Genomic DNA, 24,059 nt, shown 5'->3' on the forward strand with positions numbered 1-24,059 from the left:
ATGCAATATTATAAAAGTATTAGTTATGTTGTTATAAATACTAATTATGCACATTTATTATATCATGGAAGTGGCATTTTATAATACCTAAATAATATAATTGTATGGATATAGACAATCAGTTGAATTTTGTGATCCGTTATCTGTATATGTTTTTAAATTTAATATAAAATATATTTTCTTGCTCTTATTCTCAATAATACTCAACAAATTATAAAAAAGTAGTTTTTATGAATTTTATAGTTTCAACTTATAAAGTTTTATGATGATAAAATATAGTTAATTTTTTCCTAACTATTGATTTTAGATTTCATGTTTAAGTTTAATAATCATTAGTTTCAAATAAAAAATTTTGTCCAAGACAATGTTAATAAATTGTGTACTGATTATTGTAATTTGTACTATACAACTAGGTTTAATAATTTATTAGATTATCTAATAGTTATTAGTAATTACTGTGAAACATTTTAAAATTTTTTAGTACAAAATTAAAGCTTAGTAAACATAGTTTCATTGATTCAAAAATTATAAAAATTAAAAGCAATTTATTTTTTTACTATAAAAAAATATATAGTTATCTTTAGAACACAAAAATATTGATGTGAAATAATAAATTTTCTTTAGTGAAATTATCATTAGTTATTAATTCAACATGACCAATTACTATTATTCTATTGAATTTTATGTTAATTAGCAATGGTTGAGATAATAAATTTGTCTTAATATTTCTTGTTCAATTGATGAATTCTTTATTCTATGTTCGTTAAAAATGAACTTGTCGGCTAAATTGTGCGCAAATGTGTGGGTTCTGTACACAGCAGGCATAAAGATAGAAGACTTAAAAGGGTGTATTGCCTGAAAAGTGACCACTATCTAAAAAAAAAATGATCATTGCTGAGGTTCTTTCTTAACGTAAATTGAATTTATTTATTCACTGTTATTTTTGATTGGTCTTTTAGAAACAAAATATGTATCACCATAATTTATTATTGTACTTTATATATAAGTCGAAAAGTGCATGTAGAGATATAATGTTTTCATTTATATACAATTTATTAGTGATGAAAATATTGACATCTAACACATTTTCTGACATTAATGAAATTAAGCACATCAACATGCAACAATGATTTTGATGGAAATATAAATATGTTAGAAATTATATATAATTTAAATTGTTTATTTGAATTTGATAGCAAATTAATGTAATGATTTAATCAGATATCAGACATTTTATTATAAGTATAAATAGCCAAATATTATTTTATACCGTTCATATTACTATTTTATTTATGATAATGTTTTTTTTAATTATGTGAATACATAATAAAGGATAATAAATATATTAAAACATTTTATCAAGAGTGTAAAAAATCACTAAAAAATTTATTTTAGATATTACAATATATTGGTATTCAAATGACAATAAAAAAAATATTGTACTCCATCACTTACATTTATGCTCATTAAAATCGTTATTAAGTATATTAAAATATTTTAAGTTTTCAATAACATATAACAGTAATTTTTATTTTTGTTATTTGTAACTATCAATTAAAATAATTACCTATAATTTATATTATTGCATAAAGTCATATAAATCATAATATATCAATTAGGACCTAAATTGTATGTTTCTTTTTAATGATATATTTAACGTTATTATACAGTAATTATGGGAAAGTATTAAACTAACTCAGAGTTAAAAAATGAATAATAAGTGAATTAAAATAACATGTTATTGAAAAATGACAAAATTTTCGAAAAAATAAATACTAATAGTAGGTAGTTTATAATTATTAATGTTAAAAAAATTGTATTGAACATAATATAACAATAGTACGTAGTTGTTTAAAAAAAAAAAAGTACATGACTAACAACATAGTAAGAATGAACAAGTGGAGGAGGGAGCAGAGAAAATACAATATATTTCTTTGAGTAAAGTAATTTTTCACCGCAGCCACTGTCATTTATATCTGTATGTTAATAGTAATTATTATTTACATTTATGTATATTACATCATAACTGATTCGTTGTCACAGACATCAATATTGTCTATTGTTCGGGCTCTGGTTTGAGTTGCTTTTCAGTCTCTGCCGTGGAATATTGTTCAATGAGCTTAGCTAGAGTCTTTTTAACACGTAAAGAGGGAAGACGGGCATGAGGGTTACCGTGCCAGCATTCTCGCATCGTTACCACTACAGCATTCATTATCTATATATATATATATATATATATAAAAAAAAAAAAAAACAATCATTAAATTATGTCATTTGTCAATATTCATTATAATAGGATATATTCCCCGAAACTAAAATGGTAATTTAATTAAAATAACAGATAGAGAAAATGTTGAGAAACCCAAAAAAACCTACCGGATTTGTTAACCACTCAGGCGCCACGCCAGGACGGCTCTGTATAGGATCGGTAGAGCATACAACACGACGCATGTCATCGAATCCGGGATCCCATCCAACACCACGGTCTTGGTATGGTGCGCGGTACACATATGGGTTATATCTGTTGTCATTGAAAGGTTGTTGTTGATTGTCATTTGGTTGTGGTGGGAGGTGTCCAGCATCATCGGGTATGAAAAGCGTCCTGGACAGGACTTCCCACATGACGAGTGCGTACGAGTATACGTCACCGCGGCGATATGCGTCGAAACACCAATACGCTGATGAAGAAGAAGCGGCGGCGGCGACAGATGCAGCCGTGGAAGAAGAGGAGGCAACTGATGACTTCGCCGTCGCCGAAGTGGACGCAGAAGCTAATGCTAAAGAGGCCGCAGAGGATATGCTGGAAACATAATATATTGAATAAAATTAAAACAGTTTCAATGATTATATTGATCAAACGTGACTACACTACAATTCTATATAGGTAACTATATCTTACCTGTCGTCCAAAACTTCTGGCGCCATGTACCGCTTTGTACCAACTCGTGTATTTTGGTTGGCACCCGCGGCTGTAGTTGTTTGAATTGGGAGTGTCGCGTCACGGCTAGTAACGGCCATTCCAAAATCGGCTACACAACACGCACCTGTCCGTGCGCATTTTACTAGTACGTTTTTACTTTTAATGTCCCTGTGTGCGATTCCCGGTTTACCCTATTCAAAAAATAAAACAAATAAACACGTTCAAAAATGTAAATATTGCATCGATACACAGATAAGACAAGATGATACCATTGTTGATTGAGACGTTTAAAAGTTGTTATGTATCGGCACAAATAAGATTTAAATGAGGTGCTACGATATATATTGTAAGTTATAATATATAACGTATTTACATAGGGATGTCAATTAGTTAAATACTTGTATATGATCTAAATAATTGATAATAATTGAAAAAAGTTGCATAAATGTTACCTGCGTGCCGTGAATTTCAGTGTGCAGGTGACATAGCCCGCTAACTACAGTGTATAGCACGTTTAACATTTGGCCCACCGTGAGTGGTGGTCTATCGCACTCGGTTTGCTGTAGTCGACCACCCGCAGCATCGATAGTGCCCATGTCATAACCATTGTACGTAGCATCAGCGACGGCAGCGGGTGTCTGTAGAAAATCGTACAGTGATCCATGCCGGTGATAGTGAGTGATGAGTAGTAACTGTGTGGTATACGAGTTACGTGAAGTCATGATGTCGGAACCAATAAAACCTAATATATTGTCGTGTCTCATCAGAACCGTGCTATAATTTAATCAAACAATTAATAATAATGTCATAGTAGGCGGTATTTGGGTATACTAAACATACGAAAATTAATAGATTAAGTATACCTGTAGATTTCTGTCTCTCGCTTCCACGATGGTTCGTCCTTCGATAAGAATATTTTGACAGCTACGTGTTCGTGACCGCCATTCCAGTAAGTAGCTCGCCACACCTCACCATAACGACCCTTGCCGACCAGTTGTCTGAGTTGTATCTGCTTGGCCAAAGTACGTTGAACTAGTACGGGCATGCCGTATCCGCTGCCACTGGTCCAATCATCTTCTTGGTGATCTTTTTGTTGATGGTCATTTCGTTGTTGGTATGGTGGTGGCAAAAATTCGTCATCAACTGTAGATTCAGTCATGGCCGCTGGTGAGTAGTCTGCTGTATACGACGGTCGGTTGTTGCTACTGCCAAATGTATTTTCATTGTCAGCTGTTACCTCGTTGGTTACAACGACGCCCTTAAGCAAGTCGACCATGGTTAAAGCGGTCACATGATGTTTTCTTCTACTTCTTTTCTTTCCTTCGCAACAAGAAGACGACGACGCCACTGATGATAGCGACGAAGACGACGATGACATTGACGAAAATGACAAATTTCGGTGTCTCTTTTTATCACTGTCGTCACTGTTACCATCCTCGTAGTGGCGATTACTCCGCTTTCGTCGTTTACTTCTTCTACTGCTGCTGCTTTTGCTCCTCTTTCGACGTTTTCTCTTTTTACCCTTTCTATCGTTTCTGTATAACGCGAAGACCGTCAAAGTAACTGTAGCCACGATAACGACAACGAGTAGTAACACCGCTACGGAAATGGATGACAACCGCCACCAGGCAACAGCTGCGAGCAAAGAATCATTTTCGTCGATCCCTGATGTTAAGCCACTACCGGCCAACGATGGGAACAAGCCGTCATTGCAGCGATCACGACCAGTGCAACATTCGATCGCATAGCTAGGAGGCTGTTGCTTGCCGGCGGACGCTGATGAATAAGTATGCGACGATGTCCAAACCATGGACTGAGATTGTTGTTTTGAGGTATCATTGTTTTTTGTCGCCGAATTATTGCTAATAGCACCCATACAAGGATGCAGTGATTGATGTTCCAAGTTGTATAGGGTTGAATGTCTGTTTCCACCACTATGTCCACCGGCCATACAGCCACGACTGATGCGCACAAGACCGTGTTCTTCACGCACTTTTGCTTTCCAGCACTAAAAAAACAATAATGTGAAAAAAAGTAAGATAAAATTGTAATTACAATACTACATAATCTGTTGTATCAAAAAATATACGTAAAAAATATGTTTTGGTTATTTCAATTTCTAGGCTATATCCAAAAGTCAAATCAAATAACAATTTATGACGATTTTGACATTAATTAAAACAAATCTTAAGTGTTTAGATGTCAACAATGTTCCACATTCTTCAATTATCAATAGCACTATATGGTATAATTACATTAGTATTATAATTTAAAATTTAAAATATAAATAGGTACTTTTAAATGATTTGAGAATTATTTGGAGTGGAGATTATAAAAACGATTTACTTAAAATACATGTATATTTATGTTACAATTTATAATTAATGTATAGGTTATATGACACTATTAATACAATAAAAAGGTATATAAGTCATTATTTGGCCATTCATTTTGATTTTCGATCTGATGAAAATGTAAAACGCTTTTTCTAGATGGTACGTTATGTTGCAATATTATATACTTTATTATAGTTATATTTTATATCACAAATCGAATTCTATACGAATAACCAAATATTTCAAATTTAGTAATGAGTCGGTAGCAATACAAGTTTTATTAAGAAAAAAAATATTAAAAAATGACACTGTGGCGGAGGTTGCGTAATTGATGATCTATATCGCCGATGCAGTAAGAGGTTTGTCAGACTAGTTATATGCCACTATTGCAATTGGACTGAAGGGGCGGGTGTGTTTGAGGACTGTACATATTATCATACTATTAGTATAATAAATATAATACTTACACGCACGGCCCCGGAACACACGTTTAATTCTTCATCCCGGTAACTGCCGTCTTGCGTTAATGGCTGGCCCCGATCGGACAAACAATAAGACTGTTCATCTATGTGAGCGTTTTGCTCGTCTCGCCACGCAGGCAACACGCCCGAACATGACATGCAAGTCAGCAATCCGGTCATATGCTCCGAGTCGGTGTCATTTTCGTCATCACCACCGCCTGTCATTGATAGCAGCGAGGCACCGCTATCTTTTTCGCTATCATCCTCATCGTCGTCGCCACCAAGGTTTTCAAGCCTTTCTTGTTCACCCATCTCCATCGAGTGGTACAGATCCAAAGACGATATGCCATTCCCTCCGGGTTTTTTCTGTTGCCCAGTCGGATCTTTTTCCGCGGTGGCCACCGGTACATCTATGTGATGGGACAAAACGTTAGATAAACATAAACATACATTCAAAAAAACAGTTATCAACACCTAATAAATTCAAATACGGTTATCAGCCGTTTATTAATGTACGCCAGTGACGAATTTCATTTAAAGTTCTTAAACAATTTCGTAGGTGACAACTTGTATAACATTTTGAACATAAGCCATAATACGCTCAAGTCTCAACGCACTAAAGATTTTTCATACTAAGTAATTATATCGTACTCTGTATTAATATTTGAATTTTTTTATTATATTATTTGATATAAATTATACTATCTGAAAAGTGAAAACCTATTCTGAGCTGATCTTCACTTACAAAATGTTGTATAATTAATAACATTGTATATTTAGGTACATTTTACAGACGAACTACATAAGAAACATTATAGATACTAAAATTGAACTATTTATAATTTATACATACGAGTTAGACTTACTGTGTATTACAACTTGATATTAAAATATTTCTGAAATAATATTAGGATATTGTATTAAAATCTAAATCATCGTTTTCTATTGAATAATCATTTTGTAGTAATGTTACAATAATTTTAATTTTAGAATCTGAGGAGAATTTTTTAAATAAATACACAAAAATGTTTACCAAACTTCATATTTATCTCTAAAATAAAGTTAGATAGCTTTTACTAGATATTATGCAAATCATAAATATAAATTAATATGAATAATTTAATAAAAAAAAAAATGGGTTTTGACTGCTCAACTTTATCAGACATGAAAATAACATTTGATCATTTTATAGTAATTTCTCATTATACATAAGATCAAATTGAATATTATATTATATACATAACACAATTGTAATTTATTATTTATGGTAATAAATATATAATTAAGACACAAACAATTAGTACATTTATATGATGGGGTAATATTTATTAAAATCCATAAATACTTAGGTTGTTTCTGATTATTTTAGTTATTTAATTTATCAATAAAAAAAACAAGTATCTATAAATCCAAAACTGAGTTAAAATCAAAATTTAAACATACTGAATAATAAATATTAAACAAAATTAAATACTTTTGTAATAATATCTGTAATAATTGAACTCTTAAGGATTACGTTAATTACCTATTATTAAATAAAAGAGAAAATGATCAAGAAATTAGTAAAACTTTTTGTATGCTTAGATTGTCTAGTTTAAAATAATATTTTTAGAAATAAATACCAATACCAACATATATTTATGCCATTAAATCTAGCAAAAATTAATTATTATAGCTTTAAATGTCAATACCTCGATTAAGTGTAAATAAATACCAATTTAATATTACAAAAACATTGAAATTTACATAAAAATTTAACTTTTATTAAGTGGCTGCTACGCCTAAATGTGTTTTCTGTCTTACAAACATACAAAATACCAAATTTGCTTTCAATAAAATCGATTATGTTGTTAACCTTAAAATTAGAGTAAATTGACTTGTTATTAAACTTAAAGTTAAGAACATTAATAATCATATCTTGTCAGTTTTATTGAATATTTTGATTTTTTAAACATATAACGAGTATATGAGATATTAAAATATAAAAATGCTTATAACTTGTTTAAAAATTAGAATATCGTAATAACCTGACAAGAAATAAAATATGATATACTTATCCTTTAAGTTTGATGATATGTTGCTATTCAATTGGCTTTAATAAGTTATCAACACAAAATTGGTTTTATTGAAAACAAATTTTCTATGTTTTATGTTTGTAAGAAAGAGAAAACATGTGTGGTTGTAGCCTTCTCCGAAGTGACACATAGGTAATATTATTAAACATTAGAATATGTTTAAATTAGGTACCAAATATAAGTAAAATAAGATGAAAACATAATCTTTACATAATTATAGTTATGTCAACTTAACAAATATAAATTATTTCATTTATTTATTAAAAGTATTGGTAAAAGATTACTGTAGTAAAATAATATGAATAGGTACATCATAGGCATGCCCATGAATAGGGCTAATTGGGCTTTAGCCCCACCTAAGCCTTTTTTTTTATACGTGGGTGGGTACTTGGTACCTAAGAAAGTAATAAGGCGTTATAGCCATAGAAAACTGATAACAAAATAAATCAAAATTATAGCTATTTACACGATTAAAGATAAGTATAAATAGTAAATTACATTTTTTTATTTGACATCATAATAATATAGTATAATATAGTAATAAATAAATGCTAATGTTAATTGACATTAATATTATGTTATGTTTTGAATTGTTTTATTAGGTTATATTTAGTTAAAATTTTAAATCAATATTGATGAATAATTATAAGTGTGAAATAATGAAAAATGATTGTTTACATTTTCTAGTCACCAACAAAAGGGATCAATTAATTCTAAGTTCATATTGAAAATTTCTATAATTTTTTTTATTGTTTGACCGTGACAGGGAGGTGGGAGGGTGAGATTGAATTTAGCCATACTTGACTCAGAAGTCTGCGTACTCCTATGAGTAAATATTACATCACAGATGTTAATTAAAGTAGCATTATGTAAAAATCAGAATTGAAATTGTATAAATATGATTATTTGTATTTTCCAGCAAATTAACATGATGTATTAAGTAGATTTATAATAAAAGTATACCTAATAAAATAACTCAAATTTTTCAGATAAACTGACATTAATTTAAATTCAAAAATTGAATTAAAGACATAAGTAATTAAATAGGTATCTAAAAGTAATTAACTGTTATCAAATTAATTTTCTATGATATTATGATAAGATTAATATCTATTACTATTTTTCTCACATAACACAAATAATACAGTTCAGAATGTAAATAATAATTTAGTCTTTATTTTCTTTTTTATCTTCAGTCTTAGATGTTATAAATGACTAATGCCTGAATAAAATAAATTAGAAATTTATTTTCATTTTATGTTTATGACATTTTTTCAAAGTCAGCATTAATATATCAACAATAAACAAGTAGAAAAATATAATTGTGTCTAGGTATGTACAACAAATTTTAATGTTTAACATTTCATTTCTTTAGTGGCTTTGAGTTGATGAAAGAATTCATCAAAACAAATCAATGATTAAAATCACCTCCAAGTACAATACTAGTGAATGTCAAAAAAATAGTACCCATAATTCAAAAGAATTAAGAGCAAATTGAAAGTCTGTACACAGTTTAAAAAATATAGATATATTACTTGATAATACGGCTGCCGCTGCAGTGGCGACTAGCAACATCAGCAATAACATAACAGTCGTTGCCAACATTTCTGTGCGGATAAATTTTACTACAGCAGTCATTTTTGTGTTGATCTTGTCCAACGTTTCAGTAAACAGCCTTTACTGCAGTAGAAATGACCTAAGTTGTATTGTGATACTGGTTGTAATAGTCATTGTGGCTTTCAGTGTCTTCGTTAGCAACATTCAGCAGCTGAAGTACTGGGGCAGTAGCGTATAGTCATCGGTGTCGTACAAGCAGTCGGCCATGAAACAGTAAACTGAATGCAAAAGCCATCTCTGTCAACTGCTTTATTATTTTAATACATCACGAAACAGCAATATTATAACAACACACTTACAAAACACCGCGACTAACGAAATCGCACTTTTTGTAAGAAGACGGTCCTAACCATCCACCATCATTGTCTGAACGTCTGTGAAATCGTTGATTTTGTGGCGAACCGTGCACAGGAGCAAAGTATTCAACGTTTAAAGTCGATGAGTGTACTGACTGAACTGAATACTGTACATGCGCGTGTGAAAGTGATCATCATCGTGTATATACTGTATAATTGTAATTATTATTCTGCCGCCGTCGCAATACTCGCGCGCACTAAAGGTTAATATTGTCACAAGCGATACAAGCTATTATTTGTTTCTTGGTCACAATGTGTCGGCGGGCGCTCACTGCTGCGACCATGGCGTGGCGGGTTACGGCGGGCGCCGTCGAGGAATGCGGCGGCTTGCAGTGGAAGTAGTAGACGATCGGTGTTATCGCTCCGTCCCTCGACCACTATAACCAAGCTATGAACCAGTGTCCGTCCGTGACCATGTTTCGGTCGGTGCAGTCACGCAGGCGCAAAAGTGTGGGTGTACGGAAGTCCGCCGCTACTATCTCACAACTCACAAGATATCAGATAGGCCTGCGACGACAACAGCGCTGCCGCCGCCGACACCACCACGATTTTGTCAAACCACCACTACTGAGTACCGGCAGTGTCCACGTCACCATCGCGGCAACGCACCGACGGTGACGACGGTTCGAATCCAGTGGCGTACATCCAGCGACCGGCCGTCACTACCGGTACGACGCACGTCGTGCATACCATACGCACTCTGGAAGTCGTTGTCGTCGTCGTGTTCGATTCACATTCACAGCCCGTAATATTATGATGACAACGACGTATCGTCATCGTATGTTTCAACCGAGCGGTAGCGTCGCGACGCGTTGTTGATCGTCGTCGTTCCACATTTCCACGGCTAGTGCAACGCAGCAACACCTTTTGCCGAAGAATACATCAAGAATTGATCGCATTAAGTTTTGGGGCGGCGGCACCGGCAGTTGTTACCCACCTGTCTACCTGTACGATAACGTCGTTACAGCAGATACTGCACCAACAGACGGAGCAAAAATCATTAGGTTTTCGTCGTCGGGGTTACGGCCTTCACCGGTGAGCACACGATATATTATTGTATTATTATTTAAGATTTCTATATTGTTACTTACTCAAGACTGCTGACTGGCTATTAACCACATACCAACCACTCATCGATATTACGATCGTCGTCGTCGTCATCATCATAATGATCGTGGCGGCCGACACTATTGCTTCTACCACTCTTGCCGTGCATTTCGGGTGTCGGCAGTGGTAGCAATAACGTGTACGGCGATGACCCGTCACCATACTATATTATTATAACGATATTATTACGCACCCAAGTAGAAATCGCATACTATTATTTATTTATTCATTTATTTGTTTTTTTTTTTTTGCACCCTATCAGTTCGATAGGCACGTATGTAATATATATATATATATATATTATATAGTAACCGAAAAACCACGTCGCAGAAACGATGATAAAAAACACTCTGGTAGAGACTGCGGCGGCCGCCACTGAAGCGGCGGGCATGAGGGCAGTGGCGTTGGCCCTGCTCGTCACGGTGACGTTCAGCTGCGCATTTTTCTTCATGATGCGTTGGGCAGCGTCGGCGTCGTCTGCCGAACGGCGGCGGAGGTCGACTCGTCACCAGCGCGGCAACGATGGTGACGGTTTCACGCCGGCGTCAAAGCAAAAGAAGTCGACGTCGGCCGCGGTCCAGCCGAAGAAGAAGAACAACAGCGGCAAGAACAGTGCTGTCCGTCCACAGACGTTCGCCAGCACCAGTGCCACTGCGGTCGGGGGTGCTGGCGGCCCGACTGGTATCGTCATCCCGGGCGGCGGTAAGAACAACGGCGACAAGAAGAAGAAAAAGGGCGCCGTCGACGTTGACGAGAACGCCGACCATCGCGGCGCGAACAAGCAGCCGGCGGACGCTCCGGCCGCAGACGGTTCCAACGAGCGGAACCGCCGGTCCCGGCGCCAACGGCAGCAACAGGAGCAGCAGTCCCGCAGTGGCGGCGACAGTTCGGCGCGCAACGGCCACTACAACTCGGCGGCCGCTGCCACCGCAAACGACGACCGCCGTCGCCGCTCGTCCTCCTGGTCGTCGCACAGCCTGCACGCCGACGAGGATAGCCTGGTCGCGGACGACTCGGCGGCCGCTTACAACGAAGACGACGACGAGGATCAGGGCGAATGGATCACAATGGTAACGTATATTCATCTCTGTTTTGCGTTGATTTCATTACCATAAGCGGGCCCGGCTCGATGGGTTATGCGACGTAGGCCCACGCCTAGGGCGGCGTTTAACGTTTTTGTATTAAAGATAATTTTTAAAAAAATGTACACGTAAGGGACGGCTAAACCCAAATTTGCCTGGTTGCGTTTAAACACTTGAACCGGGCCTGACCGCAAGTGTAAACTTATAGGGTACGAATGGAGGGCTGTGACATCGCGGTGTAGATTTTTTGGTGGGATTTCATTTATTCAAATACGATTTCAGTAGTCGGTGTGTGTGATCGGTTATTACGATCGCCCCAGCACTACGGTTGGCGGGTAACCTAACCTAACCGATAATGAGCCAATATATTAGTCTGTACATATATGATGATAATATGGTAAAGAATACTTAACATATTGTGTGTGTGTGTGCAGTGTTTATTTCGCTGAGTGATTGGGTAGGAGTATTACCCTCCTCCCTTGTCGGAAAAATGTAAAACTTACTACGTCGACTAACAATAAAATAAATATTATGATAGTGATTAGGTTGTATTGAACATTACTCATTAATTATGACCAATTCTTGTGTGAACAAAAACTAAAAAGGTTATTTTGTATGCTATTTAGATTTATTTTTACTTCTCTCCATTATTTGCTCTTACCTTGTAAATTTATGATACCCTCCCACCGAACAGAAGGTATAAAATAAACACTGGGCGTGTGTGCTTACAGGTGCAGAAAAGTTCTAAGACATTATTATATAGTATGCGTATTGCTGACCCGTGCTTATTTTGTACATAACAGTGCGTAAACGGATATGGGGAATCGATAGAAACGGATTTGTTCGTAAAATGGCAAACGAGTAGATTTCGAATTTGATTTTTAACCAAATTATAATATTATTACGGTGTACATTCTTAACTTATATGTTGTTACGGCTAAGTGTACCCGATTGGTATTTATTTATTTTTTCTGTACGAATTCGGATACTTATTTTACTTCCATACTAAACTAATGTTTTTTTTTAGTTCTTATTTTGTTTTGACATTTTTCATCTTCCTCGCGGCACGCCATTTAATCATACGGGTGATGCGGGTAATACCTGTATGATTCTTTTTAAACAACTATTATATTTTACTATTTTAATAGTTCCTGTCTCGCAATTATTTTTGTTGATATCTACATATTTTTTATCGGACGTCAATTAAAATAGATTTGGACATTATTCGATTAATTAAAGAAAATCATTGACTTATTTTTGGTAAACACTAGAATATTAGATAGTAAATTTTTAATACAGTTTTATTTGATGGAAGATTTTAGACTGCAGATATTTACAATAAGATTGTAAAATGTTTTTGTAGATACATTTGAATTCTTATAAGTTTTTCTATTAACTGTTAGTAATTTGATTTTAATTTCGGCTAAATATTTTATGCATTATACATATACAATTAGGTTAATATTAAATTAATTGATTCAATTATAAAGTTTTATTTTTTTATTTATTACGTTTTTGTGAGAATGCAATTTATTATAAGGTGCTGTGGACATTAATAATGTATTAAAATAACTCATTTAAGCATTTTCCTGTTGAAAAGAAACTCTATTAATTTATTTTATCTTTTTGTAAAAGAAATACTGTTTGAATTGATTTTATCATGGTTTTTATGATTGGTGAATATTTTCTTTTATTTTGTTTGTAAAAATTGGATTCTTGTAAACACATTTTAATAAGTCCATCAGAAAATAAATATTATATGAATTCTGTTTATTATTAGACTTGAAACCCAAAATGCAATAAAAAAAATAAAAATAATTTAAATAAAATCGTGTAGTAGTTCTTATAAAAATAATTTCGTGAAATTTAATTTTTTTTTGTTTAATAACTTTTAATCAATTATTAAAAAACATAAAAAATCTAGCGAGGTATAATTAGCGCGTTAAAATAGTATTCAATAACTTTATATTATATATACTATATAAATATATAATATATAATTATAAAATAAGTATTATTGGCTTTAAACTTTAATATTATATTATTGAAAAGGTGGTTTTCTTTTGGATTGTTTAAAATTTTAATTAAATTGTTTCGTGGTGGTATTTATTATGTTTTTGATTTGTTGTATTGCACATATATTTACACACAATTGTTAGTATTACAATTTAATATCTCACACAAACATAAATTATTATTTCAAGTCCAATAGTAGTCTTAACCTACGTGTTTAAAAAATTGCATTTTTTAAACTCATTTTTTAGAGAATTAATAAAGTTTGAAAAACCACAAGTTTTTAGTTAGTTTAAAATAATTTCTTTTATCATTGATTTTAAATATGATATAATATTACTAAACTATTCTATTCTGCATAAATATTTCTCTTTTCGGTTATAATCTTTTTCTTCATTCTATTTAATTAATTATTGATATTATATTTAAGAAGTATTAGTTTTGATAAATGTGATTAGAAATGTAATTTACTGCTCTCAACACTAGCAGTAGAAGTTTAATCGTAATATCTAAACTATATTTACATAAATATTGACACTTTAACATCTTAAAATATTTATTATAATAAAAAATATTTTGTTGTTGTTTATTGTAGACTAGTGGCAATAGTGGTGCCAATTCTTTCACTGTTTACAATAGTAACAATAATGAATCAAATCGGAAAAAACAGAATCAACGGTCTGATGATAACGTAGCCGTTTCGACTAAATTTGAACGTCGGCGACTTCAGCACGAGAAACAACAAGAAGAAGAAGCTCAGCGACAAGAAAAGCAACAGCGGCAAGAGAAACAACAAAACCATGAGAAGGAAAATCAACAAGATAAGCAACACCAACAAGAGAAACAACCTCAAAAAGAGAAGCAACATCAACGGCGTGACAAGCAGCAGCAGCCGCAACAGCAACCGCAACAACGAAGACGTGATAAGCTATCGCAACAGCAAATCACTGGACCCTCTGTCCTAACTGTAACAGTAAAAGCAACGACTGTGACAGATAAACAACCACCAGGGCAACAAAACCGCCGAGATAACGATAATAAAACCGAAGTCGACTTGACAGAAAAACGGTTGCGTGCCGAGTACGATGCTTCGGTGAAAACGTTACGGGCCGAGTATGAAAAAGAGTCAAAGCTATTGCGAGCTGAACACGAAACAACAACTAAACGTTTACGTTTGGAAAACGAAAATTTACGATCTAAAAATAGTTCAGTGGCCGAGCGTTTACGTACTGCTGAACGTGAGACAGCGGTAACGAAACGATTGCGAACGGAACACGATGCGGCTGTGAAAGCGTTGAATGCGGAACGTGATGTTCAGCTGGCAGCATTGCAAGCTAAGCACGAAGCGACGATAAATGCATTGCGCACAGAACTCGAGAATTTGCGACAGACTGCGTCTCAGAGTTCACAAGTGGCTCATAAGACTGTTGCTAAAGTGACTAACAATAATGAAAAAGTGACAGCAATTCGAGATGCTGATGTAGTCAACGAAGATCTGAAACACTCAGAAAAAGAGACTATCGCGATCCGAGATCTCCGTAAAGAAAACGAGAAACTTCGCAAAGAGCACGAGACAGCGATTCGAATCTTACGCGAGGAAAATGAGAAACTTCAAAAAGATCACGAGGCTGTAGTTCGAGGCCTACGTGAAGAAAATGATAATATGCGCATAAAACACGAGACTTCAATGAAGAATCTATGGACTGAGCATGAAACTGTGATCGAAGGTGTGCGTGCGGAAAATGAAACTGTCCAGCGATCCGCAATGCAAAGTCTACGAGCAGATCACGAGGCCATGATTGGAGCTTTACAGACTGAGCATGATACCTTAGTTCAAAAATTGCGTAGTGAAAATGATGGACTACGCAAACGACAAGAAACCACTATGCAAAGTATGCGTGAGCTTAAAGATCATATGCGTACGGAGCACCAGAATGAAATTCGTAGTATGCGTATTAAAAATGAGAATATGGCCAAAGAACACGATATCGCAATCCAAGATTTAATCAAGGAAAAGGAACGTCTACATGCTGAGCACGAGACAGCAGTTCAAGATCTGCGTAAGAAAAATGAAGATTTACGTAAGGAAAACGAGGATCTACGTTTGAAACTGGAGACCATAACAAAAAGTCTGCGAGCTGAACACGAAACCGCGATCAAAGTGTTGCGGGACGAACACGAGGCTGCGGCCGAAAAAGCAAGTCGTCTTTCCGAGCATGATGCGGCAGTGATTGAGGAGTTGCGTGAACAACATCGAACCGAAGTCGAGAGGCTCCATCGTCAACTAGCTGAGGAAGAGCAACAGCGTACAACCTCTGCGACGGTAAGTACTAAGTATAATATTTAAGAATAAATATTTATTGTTTTAGTGTACAATACTAGACTTAAATATAGTATAATGTATTGATTTTTTTATATTTCAAGTAAAATAACTCGAATTTTCATGTTTTATCAGTGTCCGCAGACAACCGATTCCGACAAAATTGACACATTAAAGAAGCAAAACAAAATTTTAAGCGCCACTGTATATCATTACAAGCAGATCATTACTGATACGGTACGTTTTAATTGTATACATACTATCACTAAATACATTAGAAATGTTAGATCTTATAAATTACATGTTGCAATAACACTATAGCAGTGCTATGTTGGGGATTATTACATATAAGTACATATCAAAATACATAAGACAATACAGAGTCTGTTATTATCTATTGGTTAAAATATCTCATTATTTTATCTCAATGTTTACTCTCATAATAACATTTCTTAAACTTGTATAGGAACAAATGCTGAGCAGGTTGCATGGACATGTAGAACGCGAAGAGTCAAGGTGGTCAGCTCATGCAGAAAATCTGCAGCAGCAATTGGATGAAGCACTTAGGCAATTGAATAACCGTGATCTACAAATGAGTAGACAAAAGAGCCAAAACAACAGCGAAAATGAAGAGGAAGACCCCGAGGATGAAAGTAATGTTGTGACAGTGGCGGTGAAATGATTGTATAATATTCTAACAGCAGCAGCGATAGTGATTAAATATCATTAATTTTTAAGCATAATTCTCATTGAATTTATTGCCCACAATTGAATTTTGACTGTAACGTTAATGATAATATTTAATCATAAAAATAAAAGACAATAAACCGCGCACATGCGTAGGTCGCATATATCATAATTTTTTTTAAAATTGTAAATGATAATAGTTTGGTAATTATTTGATACAAATAATTTTACAAGAATATTATTTACCAAATTAATAATACTATGTGTAATTAACTGCTCTTTCATTATTGTAAATATATTTTATTATTATTTTTTTTTTTTTAATTGCTAGCCACTACCACTTTGTGAGTCAACGCATTTATCCTCCGTTTTTCACTGGTGGTGGTAGCTATTGCCTATTATCCATAAATATATTTGTTTTTTTACTTATTTTTTATTATATAATTTATTGTATTGGGTACAAGACAACTCCTAAGTTGATTGTTGTGTTTTATGGCTACTCTCATCTGGTTATAATTGTGCGTGTACCTGTTTATATTATTACTTAAACTGCTATAAAATCATTGTGTACATGTAGTAATATTATTTTTATTATTACTGCCTTGTGCATTATGTACATACGTTGTGCAGTAATTTTATACCTATGTATCACTCACACACTTAATTATTTATTTATTACTTATTAGTATTATTTTTATGTATACTACCTTTGGTATGTACAATATTAAATTACCTTTTTTATATATTATTTATTATATTATGATTGTTTAATATATTACTATTATGGGTAAAACATCTTCTATTATTATTGAAAAATGTGCGATGCTCTTAATTGTATTAAGTTGTCATATTGTGTTTTAAAATCTTTAAAGAACTTGTTTTTTTCTTTCTCAAATTATTCATGTCTAAAATCAATTTTTTTTATTATTAATTATAATAATTAAATAATGACATGAAAGAAAAAACTAACTTGCTGATTGTGCTAAATTTTTGTCATCAATCATGATAGAAAAAATAATATAACATTGTTAAATTTAATATATTAACTGATTATACTCGCAGTAATGTGAATTAGTGCATTATTTTTCACATTACTCATTATAATATTAATAATATATTATTTTTAATTATCTATCAGAAATAAATAAATTTTTATATGGAAAATAAATAATATGATATTAAGTTTATATTTTACTAAAATTGATATATTATTTTGATACTATAATGTTGATTTTCAATTTTATCATATTATTGTAAAAGATTGTTTAAACTGAATGAATGTATCGATAAAAAAGAATAACTAAAAACCATGCACTATTGAAACAATTAAAATTATCTATGTTAAGCTTAATAATGTTACTCAATATTATAAAATAAGATAAAAACAAATATGACTTGAAAATCACTTAAATTTTATCTATTGACAAATTAAGTACAATGTTGCATTATTTAAAAAAATATTGTTAATTAAAATAATATTTTATAATAAAAATTATTAAAGACTTATATATTTGTTAAAAGCATATCTGCATTTAATAATAAATAATTAAATTTAAACAAAAATAAGTATGTCATAAAAGTGGTAAATGTATGAATCTTATGAATATAAAAACTGCACTACTGCAGTACCTAGTGTATTATACTGTATATTCACCTTTCAGTATTATTTTAAATACACTAAACTTAATGTACTATATTATATGAGTATTACTTTTTTATGTTATTGTTATTCGTTGATAATTGTCGATTGATAATATTTTATAATAAAAATGTATATTATACACTATATAAATTGTCATCATATGAGTTTATCATTGAAAATAAATTGCATTTCTTAATGGTAGCATAATTATAATTATAATACCATAATAATATTTTTGATAATACAATTTTATTACCTAATTTATCAAGTGAAGATTATTTTTAATTCAAAATATGAGTCAGTAACTTACTAAAAGTTACAAACCATGCTGCATCTATTTAAGGTTTTTTTTATAACTGAATTGTAATGTACTTAAAGGAAATTAAAAAAAATGATTGTATTAAATAATCAGTTAATAATTATATAAATTTTAATTTAAAAAATAATGTATTCATTTTATATAAAATAATGCATACTGTGTAAGAAAAAAACCCTTTGTTATTACTTTATTAAATATACAAAAATTATTGCCCATTTTCAATATTGTACAAAATATATTTTATGTTTTTATTATTAATGATAATGATACTTTTCATGAGCTGAATAAATAAAATATATAGAATATTATATCGTATTAAATATCGATTTTTCATAACCATCGCTTACAAGTTTTCCATTATGTAGAAGTTTAAAAACATAATAGATGAAATATTTTAAGGGCTTATAAGGATATTTCAAGATACAAGATTGTATCATATTGTAAAAATTGAATAACAATAATATATTTGTAAACATAAAACGAAAATAAATCTTTCTGGGAAAAGTTGTATAAAAATCATTTATTTTTTAAATTGAATAAATGATTAAGCAATCAAATTGTCATTTCACTCTGATCAACCTAAAAATAAGTGCTACATAGACCATTGTTATGAGAAAAGTACGTATTACAACTCATTTTAAATACTATTATTTATCGTCATTGGTAGGTATCATGTATTAGTAATTTGAGACATATTTCCTAGCACGCAAAAACATTATTCAACAGTTAATATTTTTAATTGACATTAACACCATTTATACTAATAAAAACGAAAATTTAATGACAGTATCAAACATATTTAAACACATCAATACAATAGAACATTAAATATTTATTAAACAAATAGTCTGCACCGTTCAACGGTTTCCCTGTAACATTGAAAAGTCGGGAATGTTTCAAATTGTTCGTCTCATCATCCGAATATAGAAACAAATGATAGACTGCAATAATAATCATCACGGAATTAAAGTTCATAATAATATGCATTGTTTACAAATAAAATAACTTTATTTTCGACACAATCATTTATGTAACACGATTACACGAATAGTACATAATGTGTACAATAAATATAATAAAAAATAATAGTATAAATTATTAAAATGTGAAGGATTTTTTTGTTTTTTTTTTCTTGTTTTGTTTACATTATCTTTGAAATCATCAGTTAACCGCATTCGGAGATCGACACGGTTGGCCGCGACCCTTTGGACGACTCCCGCGAACGGCGACGACGGCTAGGCGCCATGCCGGCGTTTTTTTATTAAAAAAAAAAAAAAAAATTACATCATTAACAACGGATTGGTGTACTGTTGCTGCGGCTGTTGGTGTTGCTGCTGCTGATGCTGTTGTTGATGGTGGTGTTGTGTTTGATTGTACGCCTGGAATTGCTGTTGAGGCTGATCGAGCACGCTACCGGACGTCGCGTAGCTGTTCGGCCGCTGCACGTCGTCGACGTGGTGGTGATGTGTATGATTGTGGTTGAGCATGGCTCCGACCGCGTCTTCGCCCGCGTAGTCGATCTGCACGTACAGGTTCCGGACACCGACGGCGGCGAACACCTGTTGCGCGTATCGCACCAGACCGTTGGCGAATTGGTCGCGGTCGTGCAACAACCTGGCGGCGGCGTCCGTTTGACCGGCGAACTGCATGGGCGACGGCGACGGCGAGGACGCGGCATAATCGCTGGCGCCGGGACCGGCGCTCCCGATGAACCCGGACCGGACTTCGATCTTGATGCTGCCCGCGTACGTGTCCGCGCACAGCGTCCAGAACCGCGGTTCCTGGATGCCCATCACGGCCGGATGGTACCGGTGCAGTCGGGAGTAGCACGCGTCCAGCAGCCGGCGCTCGTCGTCCAGCTCGACGGGCGTGCGCATCATGAGTATGCGGGCCGAGTCGCAAAGCAGTCCCCACACGGAGGCGGCCACCAGCACGGCGATGAATATCGAGCACACGGGGTCCGCGCGCATCCACCCGAAAGCTCGCATCAGCAGCGCCGAGATGACCACGCCCACGCTGCCCAGCGTGTCGGCCAGGATGTGCAGCAGCACGCCTTTCATCAGATGGTTCTGGTTCTGGTTACTCTGACCGGCGCCGGACGTCGGCGGTGACGCGTTGTTTTGCTGGTGACCGCCGCCGCCCATCGATATGGACACTTGGTGGTGCTGGTTGAAGGGGTCGTCTCCGGGCGCGTCGTGACTGTGCCCGTGACCGCCGCCGGAACCGCCGTGACTGTGCCCGTGACCGCCGCCGCCGTGGCTGTGCCCGTGACCGCCGCCGCCGCCGTGACTGTGCCCGTGGCTGCCGCCGTGTTGGAACACGTATATGCCGACCAGGTTGACGAGCAGTCCTAGCACGCTGACCACGAACAGGCGGTCGTGGTGCACCTCGGGCGGTTCGATGGCTCGTTCCACGGCTTCCGTCAGTATGAAAAACGCTATGAACAACAAGAACAGCGCGTTGACGAACCCGGCCAGGACCTCGGCGCGCTTGTAGCCGTAGGCGAACGAATCGTCGGCCGGCCACCGGCTGACCACCTGAGCCGCCAGCCCGGCCACCAGGCCGGTGCAATCGAAGAACATGTGAAACGAGTCCGATATCAGTCCCAAGCTGTTCGTCCACATGCCGTACGCCAGTTCCACGAAAGCGAACACAAAGTTTAGCGCCAGAAAGCCCATCAGGTTGCGGGCATTCGAGTCCGACACGACCGAACGCACAGCCCCCTTGAGCTTCGTCAGGAGGCTGGTGGGCGAAGGCATACCGGTGGAGCCGCCGCTTGTCATTTTTGCCGCCACGCTCGATTTTCTCAGCGACGTCGAAGACGTCAGTGGAATCATCGTATACTCGACCACTAGATTTCGATGCAGTTATCGATGTTGGTGGTAGAGCTGTGTACGTAGATGCTGGTCGATTACAAGAGACTGTTGACAATAATAGTGTTGAACAACTATTAGGATTGTAAAAGTCGAAGAAATAGTTATGTAGTAATCCTAATCACGTCGTACTGTGTTGGAACAGCTGAAACGCTTGTAAATGTAGTTTTGGACGATAAATTGAGTTATATTTCCAAGTTTCTTTGCAAATAATCTGTATGAAAAACAAAGAAAACAAGAGTATGATTATTTTAAAATATTACACACAATATTACAGTGCCTAGCAGATTACAGTATAGTTAAAAATTAAGTTTCTTTATTTATTGTCTAAACAAATATAACATTGTATGTACACATTGTACACACTACACCAAAACAAATAAAAGTTAAGCTTTATTGAAAAATGTTTTTTTGTTATTTTTTTATATTAACTTTTAATAATGGATTTTTATTTATTTATTTGGTTTGTTTGAACATCGACATAAAGATATTTTGAACAAAAAATGTAAAAACATAAATTATTTATTAGATATTAATTTATTAGTTATCTCTTAATCACTTTAATAATATAAAAATAAACAGGCATCACATTACTTATATAAATAAAAAGTAATTTTCAGAAGAATATTTATTAAACAATTATTTCTACTTATTTACTTATCAGATTATTAATTAATTTTTTTTTTTTTTAAATTTAATAATAATTTAGTCTTACCCAAAGTGTGTAAGTAAACAAAATTATAATAGTATTTAATCAAGTGCATATTTTTAGTGGAAATGTGAGAGAATTAATTAATTTTATAACTGTAAAGTTCTATGAAGCGTATTTTACAAACAGAAATAAAATAATAAATAATGACATAGTATTAAAAAATGTCAACAATAAGAATGTAACTATATGACTGGTTAACACGTTATTATCATTTAAATTCTTTAATAATTAATAAATATAATTAAATATTGTAATTTGTTTTTATGTATGATGATGTAAACATACCTATGCGTTTAGTGTTTTATCTTACATATTTGTTCACCTTTTTACAATATTTCTAGCTATACCACTGAGAATTAATGATATTAAGTAATTATCAGAGTTATCAGGCTTTTAAAAGTTCTTAGTACATAATAATACTATATAAGTATTTTTGAAAATATTGAATTTGGGGATTTTTATTTTGTCCACCAGGCTTATGATGCGCATCACATAATTTGATTTAAGATTTAAAACTATTTGCAGAATCTGGTTGCAATAAAGTAGTTAAAATTAATGTAACAACATCTAAATCGAAGATGTTTAAGGTGCTGATTGTTGATTAATACAACTTTTCAAGTTGTACACAATCGGTGCACAAATGTATCTAAATGACTATAAAGAACAACAATACAGGTCAAATTCACAATTTTTTATTTTCACATGAGCCGTTATTTGAGTATGATAAAGAGAAAAATTGAAATTGATTTTTGAATATTGTAATGTTTTGCTGTAAAATTAAATTTAATTCAATTGAAAACATTGTCTGCACACATTAATATATTTAGTAATTGCTTTCTGTCGTTTAAAAGGGTAGGTAGACATAACATTACCTAACTACACGGAAACTCATTCTCTAATCATTCACAATACACTGTGATGTTTAGTTAAAATATAAAATATTAAACAAATTAAACATGAATATACATATTTATATTTTATAAAATACAAACCTGAACGAAAGTAGAGGTAATGCGGTGGTAGGTTTGTGGTAGGTACACTATTGACTATGCGCGACTATTTGACGGTGGTCGCTGTAGTGGCGATCGGTGTGATCGTTGTGGTTTCGACGTCGACCTTGAAGATATTCATCACTGCTGCAGGTGTTCAGACTCTGAAGGGGGGCAGCAGTAAGGGATGGAAAACGGAAAGAGGATACGTCCGCGTTGTCGAGAGAGGAGATAGAGACGGTCTACGCGAACGAGGGCGTGTAAACGAGATGGCGGCCGGCCGGCGAAATGGTGCTCACCACATGCGATTCAACGGGCACACCAAACGAGACACCAAACGTCACTATGTCAAGTGATTGCGGCTCACTTATCTTAAGTCGTAATGATTGCTGTAGAGCGTCACGACTCGTGCCCTCATGCGCTCCGTGTGTATACGTGGACTCGGCACAAGCGGTAATCGAGTGTTCGCGACGATAAGCGGTACGACCGTCCGCCTTATCACCCGTACCGTGTTATCAACGCCGAGCGGAGTGATAAAAATAATTTTGCC

The 24,059-nt window shown here is 34.2% G+C and overlaps 3 protein-coding genes across 6 annotated transcripts; 1 reads left to right on the forward strand and 2 right to left on the reverse strand.

The window, feature by feature from the left end:
- Window positions 1-1,794: 1,794 nt before the first annotated feature.
- LOC112603206 lies at window positions 1,795-10,088 on the reverse strand. Of its 4 annotated transcripts, none has more exons than XM_025351690.1 (8): window positions 9,709-10,088; window positions 9,328-9,627; window positions 5,724-6,127; window positions 3,784-4,928; window positions 3,373-3,694; window positions 2,900-3,111; window positions 2,377-2,800; window positions 1,795-2,215 (listed from the first exon to the last, which is right to left on the reverse strand). In XM_025351690.1, the coding sequence occupies exons 2-8, from the start codon at window positions 9,428-9,430 to the stop codon at window positions 2,057-2,059; spliced, it is 2,769 nt and encodes a 922-aa protein (XP_025207475.1). In that variant the 5' UTR covers window positions 9,431-9,627; window positions 9,709-10,088; the 3' UTR covers window positions 1,795-2,056. The 4 variants fall into 4 exon arrangements, with proteins under 4 accessions (XP_025207475.1, XP_025207474.1, XP_025207473.1 ...); XM_025351689.1 differs by having other exon boundaries at window positions 9,328-9,646; XM_025351688.1 differs by having other exon boundaries at window positions 9,328-9,653.
- Window positions 10,089-10,295: 207 nt separating this feature from the next.
- LOC112603205 (trichohyalin-like) lies at window positions 10,296-17,210 on the forward strand. Its single transcript, XM_025351685.1, has 5 exons — window positions 10,296-10,800; window positions 11,135-11,942; window positions 14,563-16,290; window positions 16,423-16,524; window positions 16,754-17,210. Exons 2-5 carry the CDS (start codon window positions 11,208-11,210, stop codon window positions 16,967-16,969), a joined length of 2,781 nt encoding a protein of 926 aa, XP_025207470.1. The 5' UTR covers window positions 10,296-10,800; window positions 11,135-11,207; the 3' UTR covers window positions 16,970-17,210.
- Window positions 17,211-20,200: 2,990 nt separating this feature from the next.
- LOC112603208 (zinc transporter 7) lies at window positions 20,201-23,946 on the reverse strand. Its single transcript, XM_025351693.1, has 2 exons — window positions 23,513-23,946; window positions 20,201-22,022 (listed from the first exon to the last, which is right to left on the reverse strand). Exon 2 carries the CDS (start codon window positions 21,770-21,772, stop codon window positions 20,216-20,218), a length of 1,557 nt encoding a protein of 518 aa, XP_025207478.1. The 5' UTR covers window positions 21,773-22,022; window positions 23,513-23,946; the 3' UTR covers window positions 20,201-20,215.
- Window positions 23,947-24,059: the final 113 nt, after the last annotated feature.

This window comes from Melanaphis sacchari, unplaced genomic scaffold (assembly GCF_002803265.2).
Source record: "Melanaphis sacchari strain LSU unplaced genomic scaffold, SCAv2.0 Contig9_pilon_pilon, whole genome shotgun sequence".
NCBI lineage: Eukaryota > Metazoa > Arthropoda > Insecta > Hemiptera > Aphididae > Melanaphis > Melanaphis sacchari.

Excerpts from the sequence above, each read along its gene's own strand:
- LOC112603206 (XM_025351690.1), bottom strand. The coding sequence starts at position 9,430 with ATGACTGCTGTAGTAAAATTTATCCGCACAGAAATGTTGGCAACGACT. Across the intron at positions 4,929-5,723 it reads TGTGTTCCGGGGCCGTGCGT|TGCTGGAAAGCAAAAGTGCG; the intron begins GTAAGTATTATA and ends TTGTTTTTTTAG. Across the intron at positions 3,695-3,783 it reads CGAGAGACAGAAATCTACAG|CACGGTTCTGATGAGACACG; the intron begins GTATACTTAATC and ends ATTAAATTATAG.
- LOC112603205 (XM_025351685.1), top strand. The coding sequence starts at position 11,208 with ATGATAAAAAACACTCTGGTAGAGACTGCGGCGGCCGCCACTGAAGCG. Across the intron at positions 16,291-16,422 it reads AGCGTACAACCTCTGCGACG|TGTCCGCAGACAACCGATTC; the intron begins GTAAGTACTAAG and ends ATGTTTTATCAG. Across the intron at positions 16,525-16,753 it reads AGCAGATCATTACTGATACG|GAACAAATGCTGAGCAGGTT; the intron begins GTACGTTTTAAT and ends AAACTTGTATAG.
- LOC112603208 (XM_025351693.1), bottom strand. The coding sequence starts at position 21,772 with ATGATTCCACTGACGTCTTCGACGTCGCTGAGAAAATCGAGCGTGGCG.